This window comes from Parus major, chromosome 4 (genome assembly GCF_001522545.3).
Source record: "Parus major isolate Abel chromosome 4, Parus_major1.1, whole genome shotgun sequence".
Taxonomy (NCBI): domain Eukaryota; kingdom Metazoa; phylum Chordata; class Aves; order Passeriformes; family Paridae; genus Parus; species Parus major.
In genome coordinates, this window is record NC_031771.1 from 41,646,798 (window position 1) to 41,667,545 (window position 20,748).

Sequence of the window (20,748 nt, forward strand, 5' to 3'; positions counted from 1 at the left end):
GTGCAGGAAGATCACTTGGACAATGAACCACTAGCTGAAAATGGAAAAGCACCTTTTCAAAACTATTGCAAATTTCCGCACAATTTTAAAAAATATTTTGTATACCTCAGTCTTTCTCACTGAATACCAGCAACTTAATTTTAGATTTTCTATTTAATGTTGTGTATTTTGGCCTTATAATTGTTTGTGACATTGTTAAAAAAATAAATAGAAAAGTTTAAGAGCTTCTTCCTTCCCCATCATCTTCCATATATAATCTTGGGAATTACAGGATTGCTAATTAAATTCAAAAGGGAGTTTTATGTGGGATTTGTAGCAATTGTGCCTGATTGACAATCACAAAAGTCCTAGTTTGAAAAAGCATGTAAATACACATGCTTTAATGAAGTCAAGACTGTGACTTGTGCAGTGGAATCAGAACCTACTTGCAGCCAAACCTATGGGAGAAGCTGGATGTGACGAGCATGGGGCTCTTACTGTGCTGCTTCACCAGTGCCCAGATCTGCATATTGGGGCATGTAGGTGGATGTCTTCTAATTAGCAGGTTTTGTTTTTTAATATAACCATAACAGTTTGTCTGGACAGTAATTTAACAAAACCAGAACAGGGTGGACATTGACCACCACCAGGTTAACCAGGAAGGAGTATGAAAAAACCAGAAAAACTGTTGTGAACATTTTTCACTATTCTACTTTCCCACCCTCAAAAGAAAATCATTTTTAGAAGGGCTAGGTTGAGTTCTGAGATCACAAATACATGTGAGGAGCCCTTTATATGTGAAATAAACATTTAGATACACATTGTAAGAAGTCTACCTGTCTGTTATTGTCCACAGGACAAACTGGAAATGACACTTGTGCAAATTCTCTTTTAATGTGCTTTCAGCAAAATGCTATTTTTGAAGTCCAGTAATAATTGCTTTAATGTGATTTGAGCATTGGGTGGCATAATTCTAATTTACAGTGAGCACTGTAATTTTTGGATGCACTGCAATGCTGAAGTCTTATTATGTATTCTTCAAAATCTTAAGTTAAAGAGATGATTTTTCAAGTGTCATTCTATTTTGACAGCTGGATTTATGCTTCAGGTTACTAGACCCTCTTTATCACATACAGCCAACACACACATCAGTGAGTCTGCTGAAGGAGAAAACTCTGGCTTTAGGTGTCGCTACTTGCATTGATGTTTTACTGTGAAACCCTTTCTGCCGTATTACCAATGTGCAACTGTGCCAAACTATCACTTAGAGAATGTGACAAACAGTAGAAAGCTTGATGTTTAACTTTTCCCATGCAAATATTAAAAATGGTTGTGAACTGGTCTTCTCGTTCTCTCTCTCTGAGGCATCACTGGCACCATGCGCGGAGGCTTATTTAATAAGGACACCTTGAATGCACCTCGGAGCCAAAGCAAATAATTTACTGTGAGGGTGGTACGGCACAGATTTCCCAGAGAAGGTGTGGATGCCCTATCCGTGGGAAGCGCACGAAGTCAGGCTGGATGGGCCATTGAGTACCTGCTCACAGCAGGGTGCTGGAACTAGAGGATTTTTAAGATCCCTTCCATACCTTACCATTCCATGGTTCTGTGCCTTTCTGTCATTAAAACACGCGGCCCCCAGGGCAGTAGCGATGCCGCCTTCGCAGCACGGCTCCCGCTACCCTCACCCTCATTCCCCGCTGGCGGCCTTAAATCGTATCCCGGGGGGGAAGCCCAGTCCCCCCCTTCGCCGTTCGCCCCGCCAGGAGCCGGGCGTGGGCTGGCTGCAGAGGCCGCGCCAGGGGACTGTCCAGGGATTGCTGCAGGGGCCGCTCCCGGGATGCTCCAGAGAGCTCCCGCTCCCAGCCCAGGGAAGGGCGGGGCTCCCCCCGCAGCCCGGACGTGACATCCCCGCCCGCCACGGCGTACCACGGGCAGGAAGGCCCGTACCACCTTCTGGGCCGGAGGGGGCCGGACACACGGCGACGGAGACGAGCGAGCTGTGAGCGTGATGGGGGAGAACCATGTCCTTCACCCCAGCCATCTGCACTTATTTTAGCCCCTCTCCCATGTCTGCCGAGGGCAGCGGGGGATGCTTTGGCGCACTTGCTGTTCCTCTCTCCCTCTCTCTCTCCCTCCCTCTGGAAGCAATGGCGCAGGGCTCCGGCGGAGTAGGCCCTGCTTGTAGACACGCAACCGGCGCGACGGCCGCTGGCCAATGAGAGCGCGGCATTACCGCGTCCTGCCAATCGGAGGCGCCGCGGGGGCGGGGCCTGGGCGGCACCGGGAAGTGCCGCGGGCGGGGATCCCGAGGAGCGCCGGGAGCCGCCGGGCCGTGCCCGTCCCGTGTGGGGTAACCTGAGAGAGGGGAGCGGGGCCGTAGGCCGGACCCGTCCGGTCTCCGGTCCGGGCTTGGCGGGAGGGCTCGCGGGGCAGAAACGGGCACCAGCACGAGCAGTGCCCTAAAAGTTCACGTGTTGGGGGTTTCTGCTTGTGAAGGAAGGATTCGTATTTCACAATTCCACTGAAAGTTACTGATTAAGCAGTGTTAATGAAGCTATTAATTCAGTGATGCGCAGCTTCAAATACAAAAGTGTAACGGTGAGGAACAAACTACCTCTGTACGAGTCAAGAATCCAGCTTTGCACCTTTTGTAATCTAAGGCGTGGTAGATCTGTGTGTTCTCTGCCATAGTTGTTATTTTGTTTGGTTTGGATTTTTTTTCTTTTCCTTCCTGTAGCGTTTGAGTGTTTTGTAGTGTTTCGTGTGCCTTTGCAGTGCGACTGAAGTGTTAGAAGTGAGGCGGTGAGCGTGCCGTGCGGTCTGTGGTTCTTGCAGGGGCCTGAGGCGGTGCGGCCGCGATGATGCTGCAGGAGCTGGTGGCTCGGGCAGCCGGCCTGCACTCGGACAGAGCAGCAGTTTGCTTTGATGAATGCAATGGGAAACCTCCAGCGTTCTACACCTACGCCACCGTGGTTGAGCTTGCCGTGGAGCTGACAGCTTTCCTTCAAAAGCACTGTGGCCACCAGGGCAAATGTGAAATAGGCCTTTACTGCTATCCGGGAATAAACCTGCCGTCGTGGATCTTAGGGTAATGATTTGAATGCTTGCGCTCTGTATTGGTTTTCTAAGGGTCTTCTCTGTTGAAGTAAATTTTACACTTTGTTTATATTTTTATAACAACAAAAATGTAGTAACAGTGTAATAGTACAGCCAAGGTACTAGAGTCTTGCATCATTTAGGGAAAAAGATGACAATGACAATTGTCAATCTCCTGAAAAGCCATTGCTAAAATATTTCTGAATCTTAAGTCTTAAAGCTGTAAACTGTCTGCAACTGCATCCTTTCATTGAAAGTGATTTAGCATGTTTACAGAAATACAAAAAAATTAACGACTACTATCTTTGTTCTGCTTGTTTTAAACTGGAAGTGATCTGATAGAAAACATCTGTTGTGAAAAGGTCTGGGCAGGTTTTTTTTAATGCATTTCCTTGCTGGCAAAAAAAAAAAAAAAAAGATGCTCTGTATTCAAATTCTGTGTTTTAAACTAAATGAACATACAATGTTCCATTACAAATACTATGGAAAGAAGTTGAGCAGTGTTACACTAAAGTGGTATTGATTAACTAATGGCTTGGAAGTTGAAATGCTTGTGGTCTCAACACTCATGTTAATCTGCTTCTGCTGGTGAATTCTAATATTTGTATCCTTTATAGAGGTATATTTTGTATTCCTAGCATTTATAATGGAATGGACAATCACAGGATGACAAGCATATTTTTTTCTGCTGATGAATACAGCAGCAGTTGTGCTTCCTGGGGGCATGGCCTATGTCGGCATTTTCCTGTTGTTCACACCTCATGTAAAATACACAGTGGCACCAGAGGAGGTACCACAGTGGAGTATAAGGATTTCAGAGAAGTGAGCAAGCACGTGTAAACCTCCCACAAGCACTGAGGAACTTTCTCACCAGTCAGGAAAAGCTTTTGCCCCAGTGCAGCAGGTTGTTCTGAGATGTTGTGCAGGCCCCGTCCGTGGAGGTGTTCAGAACCTGACTGGACAAAGACCTGAACAACCTGGTCTGGTGTCACAGCTGGCTCTGCCTGAGCAGGAGGTCAAACTCGGCATACTGAGGTCCCTTGCTGCCTGATTTGTCCTCTGTATCCCAGTGAACTTAGTAACAGTTTTCTTTTGCTGTGTGAGGAGGATCTGCTGGGGCTGGTTGGTTCTTGCAGCTGTCATTGCGGCTGTGTGCTGCAGGGCAGGTTTAAGTGCCCTGGCACGGGTGGCTGTAGGAGCATGCGGGATGCTGCCGTTCCCACGTCTCCCTTCAGGACCTTGGCGTTACTGCAGTGACAAACCGTGTGCACGGAGAGGAAGTATAATAAATAAATTGTACCTGCGGTACAGAACCCAACAGCAGAGCAAATGTGAGGATTTTTGGGGACGGTTTATCCTTCAGTCGCCGCTTTCCTCGCTTTGCTTTTCGGGGCGGTAGCGAGTTCCAGCGCTTGTGGTTATCCGGGAGCGCCGCTGTGGGGCAGGGAACGGGAGCGCAGGGACTTGCAGCTCCTCCGCCTGCCTTGTAGGAAAGACAGCCCAGTGTGTGCTTAGATTCTCTTACGCTGCACTCTTTGCACTCATAGGAAAGTATTTTCAGTGTGCAGGCTTCTGGTGCTTTTTAAAATACGTTTATACATGTTGTTGTATATCTCAGTTTCTAGTCAATACCAGAAGGTTTAAAAATGTGATGCTGTTGGTGTCAGTGATACCTTTTGTCATCACTGACTTGCTTGGCCAGAAATAATATTGAATGTTTTCATCTAGCTTTAATCTTTTCCCTTGCTGTGAAAGAGTAAAAGGCAGCACTGATTTTCATCCTACTTTGCTGCCAACAAGATCTTTAAAAGTCATGTTATGACTACATTTTCTAGCTCAGGCAACTATAAAAATATAAAATAAATTCTAGCAAAATCTAAGAGGATTTTTATCTTTTTTTAAAAAATTTGTTTAAAAATTTGTGTTTTATTAGAATACTTCAAGTTCCAGCTGCCTATTCACCTATTGATCCAGATGCACCACCAGCCATATCCACTTACTTCATGAAGAAGAGCAATCTTCAGTATATTCTTGTTGAGAATGACAAAATAAATGTAAGTGTTCAAACTTCTATTGGAAGCATTAAAGGACAATTTAGACGTGTGTAGATACAGATTGAATTCTGTTTTAAAAAGCTTGGACAGAGTGGTTTTGTTTTTTCATGGCAAAAGGTTGTCTTTCTTAGTCAGAAAAGAACATCTTTAAAATCACAAGTACAATGCTTCTCTCTTCTTCAAAATAATTGCCTTCTTTCCTGTTACACTGTTGTTCAGACAACCTTCTTGGGCACTGATATTGGAAGAATTTTCCAGACTTGTTTCTGTATATGTCAACGCTAAGAGTTGGAAACGTGCAGTAATTAAAAAAGCTCTGCATTTAATACTTGGGTTTCTTTTTGTCTAATGCATCCCAAATTGTATACCCTCACTCATTGCAAAAGGAATAGACAAGTTACAGTTCAGATTCCTTGGTCTTATGTATAATTCTTTTCTATATTTTCCCTTTTTTTTTGAATTTTATTTGCTTAGATAACTGTTTATTTTGCATTTATGAAGTCTGCATTCACTCATACTTAATTTATAGAAATGCATGAGCTTATAACAGTCTGATGTGTGTGTTCCAAAATTAGAGGTATGAAAAATCACAGCTTCTTTGTATGAAATGCTGTTTTCTGTTTCTTTGCATGCAGTAGAACAACAACAGTGCCTCCTGAGTTCCACTGTTTGAGTTGTTCATTTTCTCTTGCAGAAATTCCGGTTGTCCCATGCTGACTATTTTTACCACAATTCCTGCGCCATAGAACATACTGGTTTAACTCTCTTCCAAGTGAGCTCAAGCAACACTGATTTCAGCTCAGAAGTAGACAATATGAAAAGTAAATCTGAACCTTTCAAAGCTGTGGATAACTCACAGCCAGGATATACCTTTGGCCCAGATCAAACCAAAGTAAAAGCAGCAGAAGCAGAATACATGGACGCTGGCCAGAAAGACACTTTAGCATATGTCTTGCATACATCAGGAACTACAGGGATCCCCAAAATAGTCAGAGTACCTCATAAATGCATAGTGCCTAATATTCAGCATCTTAAGTAAGTGTGGTTTTAAGTTTTCCTTTCAAATGCCTTTACAAATTTGATGCTTTTTGGATTTATTTTTTTTTTAATACTTCAGAGGAGTGTATGTAGGGTTTTTGCTGACACAGCTTCACTTCTTCCTCTTTATCCACCTTTGCAGTTTTTTTTTTCTTTTATTTCCGAGTAGAATCATATAATATTTTGTTTCTCTATCAGTATTATATTTAAATGATGCTTTTCCTTCATTTTTGAGGGCTGTGGTTCAAATAATACACTGTTGCTCATAAGTTTTGTACTGTCATCTGACTTGTGGCTTAAAAAAAACAACAATGAAATTAATAACTTGTTCACAGTTATATTTACTGTGTTCTGTGGTTCTTAAGTCATAATTTCTTTTTAGGCTACCCAGCTTTCTTGCTGTTTCATGTCATATTAAAACAAATAGATTATGCAAAATACAATATTTTTTCTTTCTTGTCGTTTCTTCTTCGCTTTTTCTTTCTTTATCCTGTTTTTAATGAGCATCTGTTAGTTGAAATATGTGTTTCAATGAACTCTATTGGTCTGTAATGTGGTGGGTATCTTCATAAAACACATCATTGGTGAAATCACCAGTTACAGTCCAGGAGCTCTTGCTCAAATTACCTGTCTACATATTCAGAGCCCATAAGATCTGAGCTTTTCTAATGCATTTCATTCATGCTTTCATTCTTTTAGTTGAGAAGGGTTTTTTTGATTATGTGCATCAGATTTGTAATTCCTAGCTTTCTGATTTTAGATCCATATTTGAGATCACACCAGATGATGTGCTATTCCTGGCTTCTCCTCTCACATTTGACCCATCTGTGGTTGAACTGTTCATGGCTCTGACAAGTGGAGCCTCTATTCTTGTTGTACCAAATGCCATTAAAATGATGCCCATGGAGCTCTCTGCTGCTCTGTTTCACCACCACCATGTGACAGTGTTGCAGGTAGGCAAAATCTAAGTGTCTCCAGTGTCTTGCTTCTCACTTTTGCTAATGTGTACTACTTTTTCATCAGCCTAGAATCTAATGCTAATAGGACAGGAGTGTTCTTGCTCAAAGGAAATAGCTATCCTTTTTGTTGTAGACTGTTAGCTGCCTAGAAAATTACCATTTGATCAAAACCTCAAACATTTTGTGATAGAAAACACTGAGCCAAAGATTATTTTAAGAAACCTTTACTTGCTAAGGATTAAGTTAATCATTCTATTAATTAAAGTTTTTGTTCTGAAGAATCTGGTAATAGAGTAAACTGTTACAAACATTTTAAGCACTTTTTAATGGGCTTGATCTTGGAGTCTTTCATCATAAACAACTTTTAAGTTTTAATGTTAGTTTTTATGCTAACAGTACGACTGAACCAGTTCTATATATTGGGTGGTAAAATGTTTGTCATTTTTACAGTAATGAGAACAAGGTAATAATTGATTTCAGAGCAATACTTACTGTTTACATATCACCTGCTTATATGAGACTTCATGCATCTCTTATGCATTAAATAAGGCTATCTCCTATATGATCTCCTATATGATTTCAATTTTAATAGTTGTAAAGTTTGCAAAATTTACTTGAAGCATCCAGCATGGCTGAATAAGCCTTGCCTGTACCTGTAGTCCTGTCCTGTCACTTGCTACCTGGGAGAAGATACCAACTCCCACCTGGCTGCACCCTCATTTCATGCACTCATAGAGCAAAAGGGTCACCCCTGAGCCTCCTTTTCTCCAGGCTAAACAACCCCCCAGCTCACTCAGCTGCTCTTTGTGGAACTTGTGTTCCAGACTGTATTCCATTCCCTTTTTTTTTTTTTTTTTCCTGTTAGAATGGTGATAGTTGAGATTGTAAGGTGTAAAGTTGAAATTAGTGAGTAGCTGGCTGAAGATTCCACACCAGAAAAAAAACCCATTAGTTACAAATCTTTTGTAACTATTCTCTGCTCTTACTGTCATTTGTTAGGACTGCTATAAATGGTGTAGATTGTCCTATGATATACAAGTTTCATGATCAGTTCAGATCAGTTGCTTTTAGAAAAAAAAAATCTGAGATATTGCTCTCTATGAGCAAGATTTTTTAAGACTTCTAAAGATATATTTGTTAAGCATGTTAAGCTTGCTAATAGAGAAAGGCAAAATTTCATGAAGATTTTTGAAGTCTTTCTAAGAAAAGTTTGATTTGTTTTGTTTTCTTAATCACTATCCTAATCAGTGAAGGAAGGACTTCTCAGCTGAATAATTGACAAAAATATTCTCCTTCTTAACTGATGGATGAGTCATTTTATGATGTTTCTTAAAGAATAGAAAGACAGTACCTCCTCCCCTTGAATTTTTTGAGCAGACTTGACAAATCCAAAAATAATTATGAGGGAGGGAAGAGTATAAATTTTTTCCATTGTTTTGTTGTGTTTTATTTTGTTGCTATAATTTTACTAAAGTTAAAATTATCAGCTGAAAAAAGATGGTCTTCATCTTTTTTGATGGTCTTCATCAGAAAAAAATAACGTGGTAAAAAATAATACCATTAATTTTCCAGGTTTTTTACTAGAAAAGTAGGCAAGAATGAGAGTGAAATGTTCCAGGTAAAATGATTTGCTGCTTTTTTCCTTTCAGTGAAAGGGCTGTATATCACCAGTAGTTTTATAGAAATAGCTGTTTAAGAAAACTGGTTTGGGGGATTTGGGTTTTAGATCTTTTCCCCCTGCTTATTTTAGTGAAAGCTTTGAGAAAAACTAATTTTTGTAAACTGTTCTATTTACATAAATCAAGGACAACCCAGAATCTGACATCTTAGGAATTTTTAGTGTTATGTAAGATCTTTAAATGTTCCATATACAGGTTAATACAGGTTATATTTTTCCTGTTACATTTGGGAATGAAAGAAAAGCAGGCTCAAACAATAACATGAAGAGAATACGGTGTTGCTTTCTGTTTCCAAATAATTAACATAAGAACTAATGTGCATATACTTGAGGTAATAGCTGAGATGCAAAAGGGAACCCATAACACACCTGAGTAAAGAAGAAGCTTTGCAGAAGAGCATAGATTGATGCTGATAGTACTTTTTAAAGGCCTTATAAGAAACAAAATCTCACAATCACACCATTGTGATGGTTAATACCTAGATGTTTTAAAGTACATCCATAATACAGCTATGCAGCAGATAGGATCAAGCAGGATGAGAGGTACACATACACAGATTTTACACTGATAAAATGTAACAGCTCTTTCTCTTTTTTTTAAAATTATGTATCATTCAGGCAACACCAACACTTCTCAGGAGGTTTGGAGCTCACCTTATTAAATCAAGAGTGTTGTCTGCAAATACTTCACTTCGTGTCTTAGCCCTTGGTGGTGAAGCATTTCCTGTACTGAGTCTCTTGAAAAGTTGGAAGCACGAGGAGAACAAAACAAGTATTTTTAATCTCTATGGAATAACTGAAGTGTCAAGCTGGGCCACTTGCTACAAGATTCCTGAGGAGGTTTTTAGTGCTGATTTTAGGTAGGAAAATTTGCTGTTCTCAATGGCTTGGCATATGAATGATGAAAATCACCAGAAATAGAACCTCAGACTCCTGTTACCAGGGCTACTGAGTCCTCATGAGTGTTAATACTGTTAGAAATTACATTTGGATTTTCTGTAGAAACAGACTAATTCATTATCTCCGGAGCCTGTACAGCCCCACTTCCCCTATTTTAGTAGTGTGGATGACAGAAATTTGTCCAAGGTGGCTCACCCAAGATTTCACAGCAATTTACCTAAACTTCAAGAAGTACTTTCTTTTTATCACTCTGTCATATTTCACTCAGTTTCTGACTTGTTTGGTTGTTTAGCATTTTTTCTTCATATTATTTTACAGAGTCATGAAAGATACTTCTCATTATCTCACTGTTTCATTTTCTCTCTGAAATTTGTGATTATTCCATGTCATAATAATTATATGTGCAATTTGAATTAAACATGTCCTACAAAATGGGGTGGTTTGCACAAATTATGTGATATATTAACCTGGTGCTTAAACCCTTGAAGACTAAAAATGATGGACTGTCATGAAGTGTTATTAAATTCTCATGTAAAACTAATTTTCTCTGAGTTCAAACATAAAATGTAATACTTTAAAATAGAAATTGAACTGGAATCCATGCCAAAGTTATTTAAAGTTGCTTTAAGTTTTAAGTTTTGCTTTACTGAAGAAAATATATTATTCTATACTGCCACTTAGAAATACCTTTTATATTCAATAAATGAGGTCCAGCAACTGCTTGAAGAGGTTGGAGAATGAAGGGAAAGGAAGGAGTTGGTCAGTAGTTCAAGAGAAGTCTATAATAGATACATGACATTGAAATGACAGTTTCTTGTATTTCAGTCTTTTCTGAACTGAACGTTTTCTAAATCTTTTTCTGAACTTTTCTTTACTGTACTTATTAAAATAGAGTAAAAGCTCAAATTAGGCAGGGAAAAATGAGTTAGAAAGCAGTTACACATACTTAAATTGGTTGACTTGATGGATGTTTCAATCTGGGAGACTTAGAAGTTAACTGAAAGGCTTGGGGTTCTCTCAGGACATTTCAAGGTCAATTCAGGCCTTATTTTCTAGAAGTCTGTGGGGTTTTCTGGTATATTTTGGTGACACCCATGCACACAGATGGCATTTTTAATTTTTAATAAATTGATATGTTTTGAAAGAAGAAGCATTTATAGAAAGAAGTCCCAAGCAGCTACCTTTGCTCTGATGCCTGTCCTTTAAAAAACTACATGATGCCTGATTTCTGGGGCAGTTGTTTTGTGTTCAGAAGAGAAAGACTTCTACTGTTTCTCTCTGATATATTTAGAACGGATTTTCCTGTACCTTTGGGATCACCGCTCCTTGGAACAAAACTTGAGGTCAGAGATGCCAATGGATCTGCAGTTCTTGAAGGCGAGGGACAAATATTAATAGGTAATTTTGTTTCTAGTTCTTCTAAGATACTGTTCTTAATTGGTTGAGTTTTAATAATATATTGATTCTTTTGCTCAATATTTGCCTATGGTATGCAGATTAATATCTCATTTTAAGTTCTGATTGGGCTGGGAAGCTTCTGATAGTATTTTAGGCTGTTGGAATTATGAACAGGAAATTACCATCATTTTATCTGCAGACTATGCCTTCATTATATTGATTTCTTTTTCCCTTCTTGCATTTTGACATTCTCTGCTGAAGTAATTTCTCTGTATTAGCTGAATTAGTTGCATACCCAAAATTGTACATTGCAGAAGTTTAGACGTTGATAATAATATTTCAGTATTTCTTATAATGCATGGTAAAGTTTAAGAGAATTTGATAAAACACTCTTTATAATTTTCATTTACACTTAGGTATTTAATATATATGGCAACAATCTTTTTTTCTGTAGGTGGTGAAGAACGAATCTGCTTTCTTGATGATGAAATAACTGTGCCACTGGGTACAATGAGAGAAACAGGGGATTTTGTAAGAGTGGAGAATGCAAAGTTGTTCTTCTTGGGTCGGAAAGACAATCAGATTAAACGTCATGGCAAACGTTTTAATATTGAATATCTGCAGCAGGTAAGTGCTCACATCAAAAGTAGAGTATGCCACTGTAAAAAGGCAAATATAAGGAGCACATTGTTATCATCAGAAATGGATATTTGCTTGTTTTCAGATGAATTCTAGAAGTCTGAAGGAATTTGGAGAGTGTATTATAAAAAATCTAGTCACATAATTTAGGGAGGAGTTTGTTCTAAATTCTTGGGAATCTGTTTTTATTGCATGGTTTCTTCCAGGGGAATTGAGAACTGTATAAACAGACTGCTAGATTATATCTCATTCATAGTATTTTGGCAAATAATGCATATATCTCTGATCGTTTTTATGTGAAGTACAAGCTTCAGCTACAAAAGAAGATATTTAATAGGATGTTACGTAGGCATGTGAGAAAAATACAGTTTTTAAAGGTGTGCACTTTTTTCATTGTTTTTTACTTTTTCTCTATTGATGAACTGCATTTCAAAGCAAAACTAATGTTTTTCAATTACAGGTTGCTGAAGATCTTTGCCAGGTAGAAGCTTGTGCAGTTACCTGGTATCAACAGGAAAAACTTATCTTGTTTGTTTTACCCAAAGATGATTTTGAAGAGAGAGAAACACTTAAAGAACTCCAGATGCGTTTACCAGCTTATGCAGTCCCTGATGAGATTGTAGAGATTAAAGCTTTGCCTTTAACATCACATGGTAAATGAAGCCATTAAGAACCCTTGCCACTTGTTTTAATGGTATCCATTGCTTTTTTAATCTTATTTTTTTTATTGACCACAATCCAGTATCATGCTTTTAGAATATGTACATTAGATAAGTAATGCCTAGTAGGAAATAATGGCCATGTATTATTATGTTTTCTTGATGATGTTCCATTTGAGAATCAAAGAGTAGTGGAAAAATCAATTTAGTTTTAACACTGAACATTTCTTACCTCAGTTGCTCCTGTTGCAGTCTGCAACAGAACCCTCACTTCTGCTGAGGAAAAGCAAGGCCTTGAAGGTGGGATTATGTGGGAGGGGTAAATTTTCAAAAACTTTATTTGGTTTCATGCAGTTGATCACCTGTGTAAAAAAATGGAGATGCAGTAGAGTATGAGTAAGGAAGTACATACAAGAATATAGTGGCTATTTGGACAGAGCAAGTTTTGAAAGTGCTAATACTAAAAGAGCAATGAAAAAAAATCGTCCTTTATTTTCTACAAAGGCAAAGTTGATATATCTGAACTCAACAAGATTTACCAGAACCATCTAAACTCCAGAAGGCGTGACAGTAAGCTGAGTGACGCAGAGGAATTGTGGGAAAGATTGCAGTATTTATGGAAGGTAGTATTTTGAGCTGCCTTTTTATCTTTGCAAGTGGATCATTATACATGTGTCAGGAATTAAACAGTGTTAAGAAGTATGACTAATGCAACCAGAACATTCTAGCTGCCTATAGATTTTAGCAGTACAGCTCTTTTCTCTTCAGTTAATACTTAAATAGAGTTGCTCTGCAGTGGCCAAGAGGGAGTAATTTATATTTCTCTATCAGATAAACTGCAAGCTATGAGGTGTGAGCAATTAGCATAGAAAGAATGTAATCTGTCAGTAGCTTTTTGAATGCTGATTCACATGCCAGAAGAAGGTATCACTAAAGAAAACAAGGAACTGGGACATGGAAACTTTGTAAAAAAATTGCCCCCGTGTTAGAGTTTCTTGTTTCTCAAGGTAATTATAAATTGAAGAGTCCTTTTTTTAAATAGATGGCATGGTTGCAAAACTGCCTGTTTGGATTGTTTCTAAATTTCTGTGCTAAAGACTTGTTTTTCAAGGTATTGAATTATGATACCAAACAGTATAACTTTGTTTTTCAAAGGTGGAGTTAGAAGTTTCACCTGAAAGTGGGATTAGCTGTGGCCTAGGACTTGATCAAGTAAATGTAGTGTATTTGGTTGTCTGTGCTGATCCTTTTCACATTGATGGCTATGAAGTGATAACCCAAGGGATTGGATGTGCCCTAGACCCATTATGGACAATAAAAGGTGGCATCCAAAACCAAAGGGTTTGGACTTGACACCCAGATGTAAAAAACAAGGGAGTGCAGTAAGAGGTGACACAGTTACTGCTGTTTGTTGTAGTAGTAATGACACATGCAAAACCTTGCATGAACTGAAAGGCTTATAACTTCAAAAGTAGGTAGGTAAGTAGGTTACTTAAATAATTCACAAGTAAAAAAAAAAACATTTTATATAAGAGTTATTATTAAAATAAAATGCCTAAATTGATTTTATGAAAAGGCATTTATATTTTGTCTGCAAAGTTGTCATTGATAAATGGTTTTGAAAATGGCCAATCAATATATAGTACAATTCCCATTAATTCCTTAAACTGCAGAACTGGAATTGAGCAAGACATTTTGTAGCAGAGAATTGGTATCTCCCTGTTTCCTGGTTCCTCCCCAGTTCTTGTTCTGTCAGTCCCTCTGTTGACACTAACATTTTTCAAAGATTTTTTGCAGAGTAGTGAAGTTTCTCAGTTGTTGATTTCACACACAACTTTTAGGTATTCAGGTGGATTCTACCCCACCTGAGGTTTTATGTGTGTGACATAGTATAACACCTACAGACTGGAAACTCTTTCTTTTTTTTTTTTTCTCTAGTCTGTCCTTGGTCTTCCATGTGATTCCACTGGAATTTCTAAAGATGCAGTATTTCTGTACAGCGGTGGAGACTCCCTAAAGGCACTACGATTTTATGAAGAAATTGAGATGTTGGTAGGCAATGCTGTGCCTGGACTCCTTGAAGTTATTCTCAGCCACTCAATTGAAGAGGTTTACAGACATATTATTAAAATGCTGTTTCCAGATGAAGAACAATTAATGAATTCTGACAATGTTGTGAAAAGAAAATTAAGAGGGAGCAGTGGAGAAGAATTCCATGGAAAATATATTAAACTGACATCTGAAAGAGGTCTTGAGGTTGCTTCAGGATTAATTCCATTTATTGCACTGAGCAGAGGAAATAATTTTTTCCCTATGAATTTCACCAAGTCTTGTATACAGCCCAAAAATACAGTATGGGTAGGAGTGGAACCACTACAGCAGCCATCCTTCCTGCATTCCAAGGCTCCAGGTGTAATGAAAAAGCATGTGCAAAGGTCTGAACTGGAGAACAGAATTTTAACACTTGAAAACAAGGCAAATAAAAATGACCATTCCTCTGTTCAGCAGAACCATACAGAATGTAGTCATTCATCAGTGGCAGAGTTGGCCATGTGCGTGAGGTGGAAGTCAAACACGAGAAAATGTGTTGATGCATCACCACTGGTTGTAATACCAGCTAAAGAAGAAGTATCTGCATCTGTGTATGTTGGCTCTCACTCCCATGCAATGCAGGCAATTGATCTAGATTTGGGAGAAATAAAATGGGAGAAGACCCTTGGAGATCGTATTGAATCTTCTGCCTGTGTATCCAAGTGTGGAAATTTCATTGTTGTTGGTATGTCTTTTGTTTCAGCTTTCATTTTAAATTCTCTTTTCTGCTAAATACAGGATGAATGACAGAGAATCACATTTCTTATCTCTAGCTGTCCTCTATCCATCAACTTCCATATTTGCCTCAGAACTAATTTACTGCAAAATAGAAGGAAGAAATAATTTAAGTTTCATGATAACTAGTGTTGGAGTTTATCTAACATAAACACTTGTGGTTTATTATATCGCAATTTATTAATAAGGAATAATCAGTGGCTACAGTTTCTTTTTTTAGTGGTAGATTAAGGCGTGACATTTAAACTGGGTTTTTTAAAGTATGTGAAGGTAATGCAGTCTTAAAATTTTGTGAATTGCTTGTAAATTGATGGAGTTAGAAATTAGTACGTGGTACCTCATACTATTTTTCACAAAGTTTAATTATTTAATTCAATACTTCTTTTTGGAAATGTAAAGAACATGCTTGGATAATTTTTTTGGTTTTGTCATATCTTTTGTCAGAGGAGTTGCCATTATTTATCTTAGTGTTATCTTTTTAGCCAATATATCTACATCACTAATTAGCAAAGATGTCCAAGTGGTGAGGTTTTTTAATGCAAATCTAATGTTGCCATCTTTTTGTTTGTATTTTGGTTGCTATTCACTCTTGATAATAAAATTGAATATTTCATTAACATGAAGGAGTTTCTATGATGACAGTTTGGTTTTCACTAGAAAACTTACAAACTTTATTCTTTTAACACCTTTTTTTTCAGAAACAAAACCTAGACAAAGAGGTAATTAAACATTTTTGTATTCTCCCTTTTAGGCAACTCGCTAAGTTTTCTAATATTGTTACTGAAAAATTTGATAGAAAGGTAGTGAAATAAGTATATTCTAAATGTAACTTAGAAAAAACACACAGAACAATCATCTTTAACTGTATCAGAAAAACCTTTGAGCTAAAAACACAGGAGGAGCTTTTGAAAGTATTTTAAAACTCTACCTTATGAATAATCTTATTTCTTTCCAGCAGTGATGCAACTAGCAGCATAAGTCACACCATAAATGCAAATAATCATTATTCTTTTTTCCCCCGTCATGTTTTATTCCACATAGGTTGTTATGATGGCTTAGTGTATGTGCTCCAGAGCAGTGATGGAGAAATACACTGGACTTTTGTCACAGAAGACACTGTGAAAAGCTCTGCAGTTGTAGACCCTTCCAGTGGACTGATCTACATTGGATCACATGACCAACACGTGTATGCTTTGGATATATATGTAAGTAAACTGACTTTTACATGTAGAACAATAAACATCCCATTTAGACTCTATATATAGTGCACCAGAGGAGGTCCCACTGGTGTAAGTAATCTTAGGAGTCCACAATCACACTTCTGAAAGTGCCTACTGTAAATGGGGTTAGGATTATGTGACAGTTAACAGTTTTAGTGGTGTTTTCAGTTGTGGTTCTTGTAATAGTAGTCCTGGTTGAAGGCAAATCCTAAGTTTCTTAGTTATTAAATTCTTCATGGGTGTTTCAGAATAGGGTGTCTAGCTAGAAATAGAACTGTGGTTTTCTGTTGGGGAAAGAATCTTACATTCTAAACGAGAAAATGGAGGGAGATGGAAGGTAAAAGGGGTAGATACTGCCTTTTCATTAGCTGAATTTATTTTGTTCACTTGAAGAGAAAGCCAATGGCACATGTGTTGCTGTCATGGCAAGTAGATTGTCTTCACTTCTTAACTAGTATTTGCTGAGTAAACACAGTACTTGATAATGTTTGACATTCAAAGGTCTTTGTAAACAGGATGAACTCTAACTCCAAGTGAAAAATTGTTTATTATTCTTTTTTTCTTGTACTTACAGAAAAAAGTGTGTGTATGGAAGTTACATTGCGAAGGTGGAGCTGTGTTTTCATCTCCTTGTCTAAGTTCTTTTCCACATCATCTCTATGTTGCTACATTAGGAGGACTGTTTTTGGCTGTTAACCCAGTATGTACCTTTGCGTATGTGTCTTCATCCTGATCTCAAGTTTAAATGAAACCAAATATATTTCTGAAGTTAAGATTACTATTCTAATGAAAGGGAAGATGATCATATGTTATCAAGAAATATTTTTCACTTGGGGGCATTATGATATACAAGGTTACCATAATACTTCCATACTTCAGAAATCTATCTGGTGATAAGAACTGAATTGACTTGCTTGAATTGTGACTGTAGGCCAAAGTTGCAGTCAGTTTCTTTTCATTGCCATATCAGTAAAACCAGTGAGTGAGAGCAAGTCTATAGATTTATTTCCTGCCCCTTCCTCCTTTGACAGTAGGATTTAAAAAAAAAATAATGCAGAAATCAGAAGAGAATGTAGAAAGAAGCCACTTCATTCCTGTTATTGTTGCCTTGCTCATATTTAAGAGCTGTCCTTTTAATCTCAGTGTGCAGTTCTGTTCTTTGGACTGGGGAAATGGCATTCTTGATAGACATGGAGCAATTTCATGGGTTTCCGAGGCATTGTTGGCTTACAGCTGGTCCTGCCTGATAAAAGGAACAGGGACTTGAAGCAGCTGTTAATGTTTTTGTACTTACAGAACACAAAGCATCAATCCTAATCACCTTTACCTACCACCCACTACAACTGTTCTCAGTAATAACCAGTCTACCATTAGAAAACCAGTGTGTGGTTTTGCAGCCACAGTGGGCTGTGCTTAAGAAAAGAATTTTTTTATTCTGTAATCCACTTTCCAAGCGAGTCTGCACCTTCCTATTTTTATGAATAATCCTAATTCCTGGGGAATGTGCAGGGTATACTAGGAATGCATTGGGACAGTCACAGATAGTTGCAACATGTCGTAGAGTATCAATATAACTTGATTCAAAAGTATCTCTACTTCATTGGTCCTTGTCACATACTGAGCAGCTGGGAATGAAATAAAAAACTGAATCTGGCATTTATTAGAACTACTGCTAATACATTATTAATTATCATTATACTTTGCCTAGGGTGAAGAAGAAAATTAGTTTTTGATTACATTTTTGTTTTGTGTGGGTTGTTGTTTTGGTTTGGGGGTTTGGCTTGTTTTTTTTCCACATTGCTTAAGGACTTGGTGAGGCAGTGATGAAAGGGCTGTTTTGTGTTGTTTTTTATAGTTGTGTTAAACATCAGATATTCCATGCTGCCACTTACAGGTGACAGGGAGTAAGATTTGGAAAAGCAACCTTGGAAAACCACTCTTCTCCTCTCCCCACTGCAATGAGAACTACATCTATGTTGGGTGTGTGGATGGAAACTTATATTGTTATACTCATTCTGGAGAAAAGGTAAAAGTATCGTTGGGCTTTTTACGTCCATCTTCAAAGCCTGAATAAGATACTTAATTAGGACTGTTTTCTGGGGCTTAATGATTGACATATACCTTTTTGAGAACCAAATAGAAGTGCCCATTGTTAGAGAGGAGAAAGTAGAAAAAACATTTTCCTAGGGGAGCCCACGCAGTTCATGGCAAAATCACAAACTCAAGTTGCCTGATGCGTTAAGAGAATTTCTAGTTCAGACCTTATACCCAAAGTAAATTGTCAAGTGTAGTGCCAGCAGATTATTTCATTTGGAGCTTTTCAAGGATGTTTAGTCTGTCTTCTGTAAGATGGTGGCTATTCAGAAGTAAAGGTTTCTTAGAATTTTTATGAATTTATCCAAAAACTGCCAAATCATAGTTCTGGTAAAATATGTGTCAGCCTTCATATTGAATTAAATGAGAGTATTTTTTTAGTTCCTTAGAGATAAATGTAGTTTGTATCTGATGTTAAAAGAACTGACACCATTCATTTGTTGGCCTGAGATGCAGTATGCATGGTAATTCCTAAGCCTTTTCTGATTATAAAACATGTATTAGTCCATCTGTGCACTGCTCTCTGCTTGTGACAGTGTTGCAGAACTGATACTCTCTTGAGGAGGAATCTGCACATTGTTAGCATAAGCAGAGGAAATCTGTATTACAAAAGGAATATCTGCCTTTCTGGCAAACAATGGCATATTAACATGATTCTTGATGTTCATTACTAATTGTACAACAGCCCAAGAATGTTCTTTTCCCAAACTGACCATTTTTACATGGGCCTCACTGAAGGTAGTAACTCTTCCCTCTTCCTCATCTATTTTATGAGACTTTTATTGCTTACTCTCTGTGTAAAACCTAATTTATAATTTGACAAGGATTTACCAGCCCTCACTGAAATCTAGTATACTTTTGAAATGAAATGCTCTCCTATCAACAATAAGTGTATTAAAAAATTACAGTTGCTGCAAAACTGATAATGTAAAAAACCCTTGATAATGGATGGTTATGTTCTTTCTGTAGGTTTGGCAATTTTCCACTAATGGGCCAGTGTTTTCATCTCCGTGCCTCTCAAGTTTAACTAAGCAAGAAATATTTTTTGGCTCTCACGACTGCTTTATCTACTGCTGTAACATGGAGGGTAATTTACTGTGGAAATTTGAAGCCACTTCAAGTGTATATGGAACACCATTCATTTTCCAAAGTGATGACTTAAATAACAAAATTCTCTTGGCAGCAGTATCTACAGATGGCAAAGTGTGGATCCTGAATGCCAAGAGTGGAACAGCAGAAGGAGTAGATAAGCTTCCAGGCGAGGTTTTCTCCTCGCCTGTAGTATGGGGATCAAAGCTTGTTGTTGGCTGTAGAAATGATTATGTTTATTGTCTAGATCTGTATATAGCAGGAAAAAATAACAACTAAGATGTTCAGCTGCTTCATTTTTATTGTTTACATTTGTAAACTAGGAGTTCACACATGCTCTCTACCCCTCTGCCTATTTTGCTGCAGGCAAGAGACGTACCTTGCAGGCTTGTTCAGTAGTAGTTTGCAGCAGCAGTGTCCAGTGATGGAGGGACGATGGCTGCTGCTGAGCAGAGGGGGCACAAAGTGTGTAAGGTGCTATATTTTATAGCTTGGGTAGCAGGCTATCCAAGGAGGAGTGTATTGTTTTCTCTGAGTCCATCCTTGCCTATGCCTGGCTCTTCCTTGCACCAGACTAGTGTTTGTCTGTCTCTCAAGATTTCTGTGCCAGGCAAACTAACTCAAGTCCATTTTTGAATCTAACTTTAAACTTGATTTCTAGAGGCATAGCCTGAATTTCATATACCTGTAAGGAGAGACCTGTTTATTGCACTTCGTACAAACAGAGTAATTCATCTTTTGTAGACCTAAGCCTGTCACAGTTTAATTAATCTAGCATATGCTTAGACTCCATTGAAGTCAGTAGGAGTTACCTCTTGTATTCCAAAGTGGAAATAACACTAAAAATATTTATTAAATTTCAATTACAGGAACGGTATGAGTTCCAAGATGAAGTGTGGACTGCTCAAATCAACCCTTGTCAAATAATTTTTTTAAGATATTTGAATGAATGCTGTTCACATTGTCTTCATAAGAGCTATTAATAAAAGGTTGTGTAAATTGGGTTTTGTGTTCTTTAACACCTTAGAGATAAGTACAAGGGTCTTGGTACTACAAATCAAGTACTTACAGTGGTAAAAGTACACTTCACTGAGAGCATTTCCTAAGAGTCTTCTA

General features: G+C 38.1%; 1 protein-coding gene across 5 annotated transcripts; it reads left to right on the plus strand.

Moving 5' to 3' along the window:
* The first annotated feature begins 1,965 nt into the window (after positions 1-1,965).
* AASDH (aminoadipate-semialdehyde dehydrogenase) lies at positions 1,966-20,636 on the plus strand. 5 transcript variants are annotated; one of them, XM_015624083.3, is made up of 15 exons: positions 1,966-1,981; positions 2,818-3,070; positions 5,012-5,132; positions 5,827-6,167; positions 6,931-7,123; positions 9,426-9,667; positions 10,999-11,105; positions 11,560-11,732; positions 12,205-12,397; positions 12,908-13,026; positions 14,342-15,179; positions 16,271-16,434; positions 17,024-17,149; positions 18,344-18,475; positions 19,513-20,635. In XM_015624083.3, exons 2-15 carry the CDS (start codon positions 2,841-2,843, stop codon positions 19,909-19,911), a joined length of 3,378 nt encoding a protein of 1,125 aa, XP_015479569.1. In that variant the 5' UTR covers positions 1,966-1,981; positions 2,818-2,840; the 3' UTR covers positions 19,912-20,635. The 5 variants fall into 5 exon arrangements, with proteins under 5 accessions (XP_015479569.1, XP_033369752.1, XP_015479571.1 ...); XM_015624085.3 differs by lacking the exon at positions 1,966-1,981 and having other exon boundaries at positions 1,997-3,070; positions 19,513-19,630; positions 20,502-20,636; XM_015624081.3 differs by lacking the exon at positions 1,966-1,981 and adding an exon at positions 1,998-2,580.
* The last annotated feature ends 112 nt before the right edge of the window (positions 20,637-20,748 follow it).